General features: G+C 36.8%; 1 protein-coding gene across 1 annotated transcript; it reads right to left on the reverse strand.

Annotated features, from left to right (window-relative positions):
* Nucleotides 1–636: 636 nt before the first annotated feature.
* Nucleotides 637–10,706, reverse strand: LOC125239975 (gastrula zinc finger protein XlCGF49.1-like). The gene is made up of 5 exons (XM_048147769.1): nucleotides 10,561–10,706; nucleotides 8,145–8,254; nucleotides 5,047–5,237; nucleotides 2,785–2,975; nucleotides 637–859 (listed from the first exon to the last, which is right to left on the reverse strand). The coding sequence occupies exons 2-5, from the start codon at nucleotides 8,237–8,239 to the stop codon at nucleotides 725–727; spliced, it is 612 nt and encodes a 203-aa protein (XP_048003726.1). The 5' UTR covers nucleotides 8,240–8,254; nucleotides 10,561–10,706; the 3' UTR covers nucleotides 637–724.
* Nucleotides 10,707–12,679: the final 1,973 nt, after the last annotated feature.

The following is a 12,679-nucleotide window of genomic DNA, read 5'->3' on the forward strand; positions in this document are numbered from 1 at the left end:
CTCACGATAATATCTCTTTCGTAGATGAGCATTTCTTTTTTGCCATTTTTTTTTTTGCTTTTTAGGGAATTTTAGGTCAATTGTACTCAGAATCACGAGTACTTTCAATCTCACTGGGAGACAAAAAGTGTCCCAGATTTTCCATAAATTTTTGTTACTTTCCTCCTTTGTTACCCCGCACAACTGAAAATGGTAACAAAATAAGAAAAAATCGTATGGGACATTTTTTTAACCCCCGACGCAAAAACGACGGGGTGTTATAAGTTTGACGTGTCTGTCTGTCTGTCTGTCTAACCGTCCGTCCGTCCGTCTGTCTGTCTGTCTGTTTGTCTGTCTGTCTGTGTGTGTGCCTGTCTGTGGCATCGTAGCTCCCGAACGGATGAACCGATTTAGTTTTTTTTTGTCTGAAAGCTGAGTTAGTCGAGTGTTCTTAGCCATATTTCATGAAAATCGGTCTACTATGTCGCGGTCGGGGGTTTTTTCAAAATTTTAATTTTGTGGTTAGGTTATTTAACTACTAGGATTGAAAAAGCTAGTGATTCTGAGTAGAAATAGCATATTTTTTTTTTCAAAAATATCATAAAAGAGGCGAAAAAAAAAAGAAATGCTCAGATATCTATCTCCATCGCTCTTGCTTATTGGCGACAGAGCCAGACTACCTTTCGCGGCGTTTCGTTTTCGTTTCGCGTTGCAGAAATGCCATTCGGCTAAGGGGCCTGTGGTCTTAACCTAAAATGTAAATATTCGAATCGTCTGTGATCGATCGATCGAGGAATTCTTTCTTGATCTTCTTGTCTTTTTCGTGCCTTTTGGAATGTAGGACCAGCTTGCTACGGGTCAGGAAACGCTTTTTACACACCTGGAAAACAAAGATAAGTATTTTAAATAATAATAAATCCATACTAATATTATAAATGGGAAAGTGTGTGTGTCTGTTTGTTTGTCCGTCTTTCACGGCAAAACGGAGCGACGAATTGACGTGATTTTTTATGTGGAGATAGTTGAAGGGATGGAGAGTGACATAGGCTACTTTTTGTCTCTTTCTAACGCGAGCGAAGCTGCGGGCAAACGGTAGTAAATAGATATAGACGATTTAATACGGGACTGACCATGCCCTTATAAAAAAGCGTACCCCTGTGACCAAAGTCGCCAAAATCATATTTTCCCCAAATATTTTCAAGACGATCAAATATCAAATATATGAAAGAGGCGCGTTCCTAGCACACAGTCTAAGCTCGTGTAGGTGAACGCGCACCATGCTTGTATGAGAGACAGGTCGACTGGTCGCGTGGTACAGGCGGTAACTGTTAGGTAACCGAGAGTGGGCGGCACTTTCAGCGGGAAGCGGGAGTGGCCATACTGTACGATAGTACTCTTTATTATACTGTGGTGTAGGTCACATCACATTTGCGGTGTTACCTCACAGCAAATACTATGTAAACTCTACGAGTTAATGAGCAGTTCCCGGCAACTTTGTACATAGCCACGTCAGCAAATTTTAATTGATCCTATTTTGTTACCAACATTTAGTAATATAAGTCGACTTTCGTAAGATATATACAGGTTAATTGTTATAATTAAGAAAATATAGATACTAGAGAACCTTAATCACGAAATAAACCTTAATAAAATCTCAATTCATCAACAAAATCTTGGTAACAAAATAGGAATTAATAAAAACAAATTTAACTTTTTCCTTAATTTTTGTACAACCTTTTCGAGAACTGCTGTAATACGTGCAGCTTGGTGCTAAAGTTGGCAACACGCGATACTAGCGCCCCCAGCGGCATGAGTTGATCAAAACAGTTTAGTTCATAAAGTATAAAATTAAAAAAAGTCACACATTCTTATTTTTTTGTTTTATTCCGTCTAAAAATGTTAAAGTAGATCAAGTAATCGCATATTCTATTTTAATTTACTTAAATAAAAGTCTGACAAACTTACTTTGAACAACTCGTACCGCTAGATGGCGCTGCTAAAATCGTTGCCGGTCCATTGTATGGGAAACGTCAGAAGCTGCACATATTAACTCTAAGAGTTTATATAGTATTTGCTCACAGTTACCGCCTGTCAGGAACGCGACCAGTCGACCTGTCATATCTCACTCATACAAGCATAGTACGCGTTCACCTACACGAGCTTAGACTGTGTGCTAGGAACGCGCCTCTTTCATATACAGGGTGCCCGGTAATTAATGGTCAACCTTTTAACCACCAAGAAGGCACCTTATACTGGTCCAGAAAATCGATACTAAGGTTTAGTAAAAGTCGCCTGGTTTTAGTAGTAGTAGTAGTAGTAATCACTTTATTGTATACAACAGTTTATATACAATGTGTAGGAATAGAGATACAAAGGCGAGCTTATCCCTATAAGGGATCTCTTCCAGCTAACCTTGGAGAAGACCACCTAACCTAACCTTGGTTTTCAAGATTTTCACACTTTTTAAAATTTTAGGTTTTTTAGTTCCTAATTTCACTCAAATGATCTTGGAGGCCACAAATAAAAAGATTTTTACGTTCTATTTTTTGAAAAATATTCCCAAGTGCATTTTTTTTATAATTAGGCCTTGATTCAAAAAAAAAACTTCATCAAAAAAAACCTAAAATTTTAAAAAGTGTGAAAATCTCGAAAACCAGGCGATTTTTACTAAACCTTAGTATCGATTTTCTGGACCAGTATAAGGTGCCCTCTTGGTGGTTAAAAGGTTGTCCATTAATTAGCGGGCACCCTGTATACCTATTTGATCGCTATTATCCGAAGTGTGCTCATATAAAAGATACTCACCTGACACTCATGAGGTTTGTCTCCCGAATGCATCTTCAAATGCATGACGAGGTTATTCTTCTGAACGAAACTCTTGGAGCATATTTCGCACTCGTGAGGTTTGTCCCCTGTGTGGATTTTCTCGTGGCGGTCTAGGTCCGCTTTTCTGTAGAAGGACGCGCCGCATTCGTGACAATTGAAGTTCTTTATGCCTGGAAGAAAAAATCTTTTTTTGTGACAAAAAAATAAAATTGAAAAAAAAAACCCCGACATAGTGGATCGATTTTCATGAAACATGGGTAAGAACACTCTTTACTAATTCGGCTTTCAAACAAAAAAAAACTAAATCTAAATCCGTTCCAGACAGGCACGTCAAACTTATAACAACTTACAACAATACACACACTCAGGGAGACAGACAGAAAGACCAGAGACGTCAAACTTATAACACCCCACCCCACATAAAAACGAAGGGGTGTTATAAGTTTGACGTGTCTGGTCTTTCTGTCTGTCTCCCTGTGTGTGTGTATTTCTGCGGCGTCGTAGCTCCCGAACGAATGAACCGATATAGATATAGGTATCGAGACAAACCTTATTGGTTTAACGATACCATGTAAATTAATTAGAGATTTATGTTTGTAATTACCTAAAATAAATAAATAAATAAATAAATAAAATATAACCTAACCACAAAATTAAAATTTTGAAAAAAACCCCGACCGCGACCTAGTGGACCGATTTTCATGAAACATGGCTAAGAACACTCCCGACTAACACAGCTTTCAAATAAAAAAAAACTAAATCGAAATCGGTTCATCCGTTCAGGAGCTACGATGCCACAGACAGACACACACACAGACAGACAAACAGACAGACAGACAGACAAACAGACAGACAGACAAACAGACAGACAGACAGACACGTCAAACTTATAACCCCGTCTGAGATTTTGATTATATTTTTAAACTTAATTTGTAACCTTGATTGGCCCTTATTTGTAAACTTGATTTGTTCTTTAATGATTGACAACTAGAGACTTGTACATCTCTTGAAATGTGTAATTTAGCTGTTCATTTTCTGTATTTTTTTTTTGTATTATTTGACAAAGGTTTTTCCTTTTAAATATTTTAATTTTATAAAATTTGACTCTTGGAGACGCTATACATCTCCATGGATTATTTGATTAAGTATAATATTTTTACTTGTAATATTCAGTCTTTTACAACTATTGAAGTATTATAGATTTCTTTTATCTTTGTATCTGTTTGCACTTTCTTTATGTATTGATTATAGTTAGTAATAATATGACATTTAGAGACTTTATACATCTCTAATTCTATATCAGTGTATAGCTACTTTGCTTATGATTAATATTTTTAGTTAATATTTCTATTAATTTCATTTGTTTAACTTTAATGAATACTCTGTAATGTTGACATGTAAAAGTGCCCCCGTGGCCTATTTGCTGAATAAATGATTTTGTATTTTGTATTTTGTCGTTTTTGCGTCGGGGGTTAAAAATAGATTTAGTTTTTACTGTCTGAAAGCTGAGTTAGTCGGGAGTGTTCTTAGCCATGTTTCATGAAAATCAGTCCACTGTTCTAGGGGTATTTTTTTTTTCAAAATTTTAATTTTGTGGTTAGGTTATTTTCGACATGTGACAATATTAAAAACTTTTCAGAATAAGAGTTTTAATTTTCTTGCTACAAAATGGAATTTCGAAAAAAAAGCGTCCCCCCCCCTCTAACTCACGAAAATAGAACTTTATAAAGACTTTCTAGGACTCAGACGAAGGATACTATAGACTTGACATAAGAGTACACCCGTAAGGGACAGATGACAGATATAGAATAATGGAGCGAATTTAAGAAGTACTTTAATAAAAATGGCTGACAGTTTACCATAAACATTTACGTAATTTGGGCGGATAATAAGCTTGACAAGTCACGTACTTATTGTTTGCCACAAACTCGTTTGTGGCAGCGGCGGAAAAGTGAAACTATGACAGACAAAAAATAACATTTTGCTCTGTCACTCTTATCATAATTTGTATGACCATCTCGTTCGGTGGTGGTATTATTATTTGGCTGTCTAGTCTATAGTATCCTTTGTTTAAGTTCTAGGAAAATTGTTTTGAACTTGATAGGTTCAGTAGTTTTTGAGAAAAATACGGAAAACTACGGAATCCTACACTGAGCGTGGCCGACACGCTCTTGGCCGGTTTTTTCTTTGATATATGACATCTTATTTCGATTTTTGATGATGATGATGATTAATATTTACCTTGATGCGTCAACGCGTGGATACTAAGGTGTCCCAGCTGTGTATAAGTTTTGCCGCAAGTCGTGCACATATACGGTCTTTCCCCTGTGTGTGTCCGCTTGTGTTTCTTAAGTTCGTATCCTGTTTGAAAGATCTTGTCACAGTCTTCACAGGGGTGGGGGGATTTCTTCACTACTCGCCGGCGGCGTTTTCTGTAAAAGAAATAACATAGTGACAAACAAGTAGGTGTTCAGATAATAGGGATGACGACTACATAAAAAAATGGCTATCTGTTTAGATCGTCCAAAAATACTGAACACATACTTTTCGCATTTTCTAATTAATGAAAAAAATACAAAGATATAGAGCATCAAAGTGGGGGCTTGTGACGTCACTTCTAAGTAAAAATTGTACAGTCAAGTGCAAAAATCCGTATCGATTTTATCCGCTCAAAAATATGTACCGAGACCTTATTCCGCCGACATAAAGTGCTATGGGACATATTTTTGATAAGTTGTACGCACCCATATTTTTACACTTGACTGTACCTAGGCGTGACGTCACGCGAAACTTCAACGCACTGTATCGTCGTCATTTATCGTTTACGAGAAAAAAGGAAAAATACGAGTCTGAAATTCTTTGATAATCTAACTGACGGCTGACGACATAGTCCTCTTCTATTTGCTGACGACATAGTCCTCTTCTCCCATACGTCGTCACATCTGCAACAAATGCTGCAAGATCTTAGCACGGCAAGCCTTGAGGTAGGACTTTCAATGAACAGAGCAAAAACCCAGTTGATGACCAATCAAGCTGAGGATAGAATAGTGGTAGATGGGCAGGATATACAATACGTCAAGGAGTATGTTTACTTGGGCCAGATAGCATCCTTCGAAAACAGGCAGTCTGTCGAAATCGATAGACGTATCAAGAATGCCTGGAAGAGCTTCTGGTCCATGAAAGCGCTAATGAAGGGTGACCTTCCTCTGTGTCTTAAGCGCAAACTCCTTGACATGTGCATCCTGCCTATCATGACTTACGGGGCACAAACTTGGTCATTAACTGAGGCTTTAAAGTTGAAACTCAAGGTTTGCCAGCGAGCGACGGAGCGTAGTATATTAGGTGTTCGTAGAACTGACCGAATCAGAAACACGGAACTACGCTCCAGAACTGGAGTTGTAGATGTGGGCGTCAAGACCGCTAAGCTAAAGTGGGACTGGGCTGGACATGTCTGCCGCATGCACCCGGAAAGGTGGGCCAAAATATTTACAGACTGGGACCCGCGAAACACCATAGACGGGGCAGGCCGGGGTGCAGGCAGACCAAAAAGGAGATGGCGGGACGACCTGGACGCATTCTACCCGAAATGGTGGGAAAATGCCAACAACAGGGTCGAGTGGAGAAAGCGAGGGGAGGCCTTTGCCCAGCAGTGGGACACAAAAGAGGCTAATTAAAAAAAAAAAATCTAACTGACGGACTAATTAGTTTTTTTTAGATGCCTCGCATCTTAGATGACGACCGGTCTGGCTAAGCCGCGGTCCTGGGTTCGAATCCCGGTAAGGGCATTTATTTGTGTGATGAAAAACAGATATTTGTGAGTGTGTTTTGTAAAACATCCCACTTTATCAGTTACCATTAAGGCGAGATTTACTTGTATCTTTATATGAATAAACTGACAAAGCGACTTTATAGCCATCAACAAAGTGGGACGTTTTCCCTTGCACACTCACATTCCAGAGTCATGGATGTTTTCTATGTATATGTATACTTATCGTCGCCTAGCACCCATAGTACAAACTTTGTTTAGTTTGGGGTTTGCTTTTTTAACCGACTTCAAAAAAGGAGGAGGTTCTCAATTCGACTGAATGTTTTTTTTTTTTTATGTATGTTACTCGATATCTCCGAGAATCGTAGACCGATTTTCAAAATTTTTTTTTTGATCGAACGGGTATAACCCCGAGATGGTCCCATTGGCACCAAGTCGTGGTCTGATGATGGGATCTTGGAGAAATCGAGGGAACTCTTCAAATGTTATAGGCACATGTAATGTTTTTTGTGTATTTTTCAAAGGTGCACCAGTATTTGCGCCTGATGGTAATAATTTTATGTGGCTGATGATGGAAGGTCAACTCCTCAATGGTTAGGAGTTAAAGGACAATTCTTTCACTACTGTACATATATTCGGACTGATACATATAATATCACTAGGAACGACTAAAAATCAACAAATAAATTAACTTTTTAACAAAAAATAAAACCGCCTTCAAAAAAAAAGCGTGTTACAAAACACGGAGAAACTAAAAAGCCAAAAATAATAAACCTTCGAATTCAGATTTCTTATCGGATTGCAATAATCTAAACATCCAAATTATAAACAAATCAATTATTTTTGGAGTCGGGACCAGCCTGCGTATGGTTGGGTAGGGCAAACAGGAAATAGCAAGGCGACGAACAGGTCTGGTACCGACTACAAAAATAATTGATTTGTTTATAATTTGGATGTTTAGATTATTGCAATCCGATAAGAAATCTGAATTCGAAGGTTTATTATTTTTGGCTTTTTAGTTTCTCCGTGTTTTGTAACACGCTTTTTTTTGAAGGCGGTTTTATTATTTGTTCCTGAGTGATGGATGTTTTGTATCTATACATATATGTATCTGGGTGAGACAACTTTTTTTTGCCTGTTATTGTCATGGTTACGGTCCCCTGAGTCACGCTGGTTTTATGCAAAATTATGCAAACATGCATTTTTCTGGTGTTAACAAGCCCTTTCCTTAATTTGCCACCTACAAACATTGGACTACATGCATGCTTGCATTATTTCAGTAGCATAATTCTGCATAAAACTAGCGTGACTCAGGGGACCGTAACCATGGCAATAACAGGCAAGAAAAAGTTGATTAACCCATGTATCCATACCATACTAATCCATACTAATATTATAAATGGGAAAGTCTGTGTGTCTGTTTGTCCGTCTTTTAAGGCAAACGGAGCGACGAATTGACGTGATTTTTTAAGTGGAGACAGTTGAAGGGATAGAGAGCGACATAGGCTACTTTTGTCTCTTTCTACCGCAAGCGAAGCCGCGGGCAAAAGCTAGTTTATAATAAATAGCTTACTTTGGTGCCTCTTCGTAGACATCTGTTTCGTCATCTGAGATGAGTATAACCTCCGGTTTGATTATTATTTCTTCCACAACTAGCCCTGTTTCCATCCTTCCCAAGTATCTCTGAAAATAAAATACATCTTAAACAAACAAGCCATACATTTTACATCGACAATACTTGGCAAGTGGGTAATAGGCTAGTTTCCTACTAGTCAAATCAGCTTTTTTTTAAGAATAGTCTAAATGATTTGCTAATATGGAATTACTATGAAATACTATGTGATGTCACAGTCAATTCATTCAAATTCAATTCATTCACTTTATATCTTTCTCTGTCTAATTAAATAGAAATTTTGTTTAAAAATAACTTATTATTTATTTATTATTATTTATTTGTTAGCCTGTTGTGTCCCACTGCTGGGCAAAGGCCTCCCTCTCTTTCTTCCACGCTTCTCGGTTTAAGGCAATGTTCGGCCAATCTTTTTGAAAGACGTCAAGATCGTGCCGCCATCTCCTTCGCGGTCTGCCGTCACGCCGCACTATGTTTGGTGTCCATTCGGTACTTTTCTTGGCCCACAGGTCGTTATAACAGCTGTCCATATTTTTCTTATTTATTTATTTAAACTTTATTGCACATAAATACACAAAAATGTACAAATGGCGGACTAAATGCCAAAAGGCATTCTCTACCAGTCAACCATAGGGCCAAAAAGAGATTCAAAACAAATATTTTTCTTCTAATTATGTGGTGCTTTATTTTGTGGACTGCATCATAACATATTATTTTATTTTAAGTATAGGAAACTAGCCTATTCTATGCGATCATTCAGTCGCACCAATCGCATCATTACCATCACCACATTATTGATGAACTGGGGCTCATTTCTTGAAGCTACAAGTTACAATTTACAAGCAGTAGTCAATGTCTAATATGACAAGTTGGAAAGAGACTTCCGCTTGTAAATTTCAGTTTTGTGAAACGGGCCCCTGGTGTCGTTGTTTTTTTTTTTTATACTACATCATTGGCAAACAAGTATATGGCAAGCCTGATGTAAAGCGGTCACCGTAACCTATGGACGCCTGCAACTCAAACAGTGTATGTGACACTGTTTGAGTTGCAGGCGTCCATTTGCCACCGCATTAGAAACTTGTACATTCCCTTTTGCTATGTTAAGTACACAGCAAAAAGGAGTGTACAAGTTCTAAGGAGGGTTCGGGTTGCCAACGACTCAAAGGACAATAAACGGAACAAGTTAGTTGCGTAAGTCCTCCCGTCATCAGCACACCGCACCCTCGTTGAGCTCTGGCAGCCTTGCTCACCGACAGGAACACAACACTATGAGTAGGGTCTAGTGCTATTTGGCTGCGGTCTTCTGTAAGGCGGAAGTACTACCCTAGTTGGGCTCTGCTCTAGATTCGAGCGAGACAATGTGTTTTTGGTTGTCTTGTATTTTTCTTATATTATTATCCTGTTTGCTTTTTTAAATCGGCCAATAACATGCCAATGTGCTTAAAATGCAGTAAAAAATAGCATAGAAATACCCAAGTACCTAATTTGACTTATTTTATTACCTGTTTTGTTAAAAAGTAGGAACCCTATAATTTAACTGAAATTATAATATATCCATAAGGATTTTTTTAAAGCAACCCCTACTAAAGAGAAAATGAGATTGAAATTGTACAAAGATGGTCATATAACCTGGCAACCTTCAAATCTAGAGTGAACAGGCAACATCTCGACGACAACAATGTACAAGGTGAAATCTGCAATCTCTTTTTGTAGCAGATAGCACCTTGTACGTTGGTGGGTAAGGTGCAATTATCTGAAAGGAATTGCAGGTTGTACCCTATACATTGTTGCTGTTGATCTTCTGGGCAAGCTCACTCCATCATAGACTACGTCTTTGCCATTGGCTAGTCTGTGGCCAGGAGTAAGCCCATTTATAATTAAAAAAAATATATATTTAAGGAATTATGCTTAAGACAGGGCTTTATGTACATTTTCGTACCAACTGACAATGACCTTGTAAATAATGTCAATCTCAATCAGTTTTAGTGTTAAAGAGTCTGTTGCTTATATACTTACAAAAAAAAACAATTTGTAGTCAAATAATATCAAAAGGTATAATAATAATCCTTGATATATTCAATTTATTAATATTAATTGTGGCTACCTATAGGTATCTGTGTTAAACAGAACTTACAAACATGGAATTATATTAAAAATAACAAATATTACCTAAAACAGCTTTTTAGCACTAAAAATAGCCAATGTGCCGGTCAATAAAATTTAATACGTGAATAAACTTATATTACCATTACAAACTTATATCAAAATTGATAATTATCGCCTGCCACGAAAAAACAACCACGTTAAATGACAATATGAAAAAACTTCCATGATTTTTTGTAAGAAATTGCATACTTACAAGGTCAACAACTTGATATAAATGTCGCTAATCACAGCGGCAACTAATAAATAAGGTATTCCGCTTCTAAACTATGTTCAAATAGCTGAATTTAACTTGAAACTGTTGTTTGTAAGTTTATTTTGATTTCTTCAAAAGAAAAATTCAAGAATATTATATACCATGGATTTTGCGTGCCGACCAATGAGTTGAAGCCAGGTTCATTCACCTTTACTCCTATGTTCTATCTCTTTCCGACACTGTGATGTATTGCCAGATTAGTTACTAAAAAAAACGTATAAAACATTCTTCAATCAAATTGACTTACTTTTCTTTGTATTATACGAAAAAAAACTCAATCAAAAACCTTATTTCTCCGGTATTTACCTCCTGCGTACTATGGGAACACTAATAATAAAAAAATATGCCCGATATGTCAGAATTGTCAAAAGTCATTCACCGATTCAGATATTTATTTTGCGAAATAAACGTTTTTCGACGATTTACTTAAGTTCTGCGCTATGTATTGCATAGTGAACCATTGTGGAAGTAAATGGAAACCGAAATCCGACGTAAAATTTCACAAGTAAGTACTTATTTTACCAAAATGTTCATAAACCTCGCTGGCAATAAATTTTCTGCTATTTTGCTTGTAATCTTGGTTAGTTCTTATCATTATATTGTTTTCATTGTCTCAAATTATATCAAAATTCCCACGAATAGGTTTAGAACGATAAATATGACCTTTAAAGAAAAATAATGCTATGTGTGGTTTTACGACTAGGGTGACCAATCTTTTTTCTTGCATGGTATTTACTCTTATTGAATGGAGCTAAATCTATCAACTTGGTACGGTTTCTATGTTCATAGTTCATATCACAGTATAATAATACCAACTTTATTGTTTATGTCTTTACAATTAACATGAATAATATTAAACTTTTCAGTGTTCCAAAAGATGAAGGAAGGAGGCAGCGTTGGCTGTCGATTGTACCGATAAAAGGAAATGTTTCAGAGCGTTCGACAATTTGCAGATTTGCACTTTAAGCCTGAAGATTATGACACAGAAAGAAATTTTAAAAATCGGTCCAGTAACGACGGAGATATCGTGGCATAAACATTAAATTGAGATACATATATATATATATACATGCGAAGAGAATTGAAATACGTACGAATTGAGAACCACCTTCCTTGAGATTTGGGGCGGCGCTTAAAAATAAAGATACTGTTTTAAAACGTCCTAGTATTTCATTATTTCCCCATTGACAAATACTTCCCTTATATTTTTGTGGCTATTCCCACTAGTTACCACGAAGTTTTTACCTGTCCTAACTACTGGGATTTTCCCCACATTGTTAATTACCACACCGGGGGTTGATAGCTACTGGGATTAGTTTTCCCAGTAGTTACTACCAAAATATTATTGTGATAGTTTATTACTAGCAAAGTAACTGCAGAGTGGTATAGAAATGGACCTTATTGGCGGTTGACAAATTAGTAAGGTGCATTAGAGTAATTCCGAATGACAGAAATGTTCAGATAATTCCGAAAGGGGAATCTTGATATGACGGAAATAATGGTGATTTCTATGCGACTTTCCTAATTAGACGACTTTCGGAATTGCCCTAATGTACCTTACTTTTTGAGTTTGTGAGGATGGATGTTCACTTTCGTGATAAAACGATTGATCGGATTTGAATTTAATAAGTTACAAAATTAATCAGTCGTATAAACGTAATACGTCAAATTCCGCGGGATATCCCTAATGTATGCTTAATCATGGAGACCCTAAAGAAAGAGATGCAAGACCGGCGTGACGTAATTCAAGGTCAAATTTTCTGGCTTCAACGTAATGTTCGGCACGCAAAATCCATGGTATATAATATTCTTGGAAAAATTCAATAATTTGCTGTCAAGTAGACAGCTTTTGTTGCCAATGTTGCCATCTAAAATTTATAACAATCTACTAAATCGCAAACAGCCATCAGTGGAAAACGAAAGATGTTTAAAGGGAGATATTTATATTTCATTAAGATTGAAACGCGTTTAACTTTCCTTAAAGTTATGAAGTGTTTAAAACATTTATTTTGCACTGTTTAAATTGTTATTGAAAATTTAGTTTTAATAACTTGCTGTA

Source organism: Leguminivora glycinivorella, chromosome 26 (genome assembly GCF_023078275.1).
Source record: "Leguminivora glycinivorella isolate SPB_JAAS2020 chromosome 26, LegGlyc_1.1, whole genome shotgun sequence".
Taxonomy (NCBI): domain Eukaryota; kingdom Metazoa; phylum Arthropoda; class Insecta; order Lepidoptera; family Tortricidae; genus Leguminivora; species Leguminivora glycinivorella.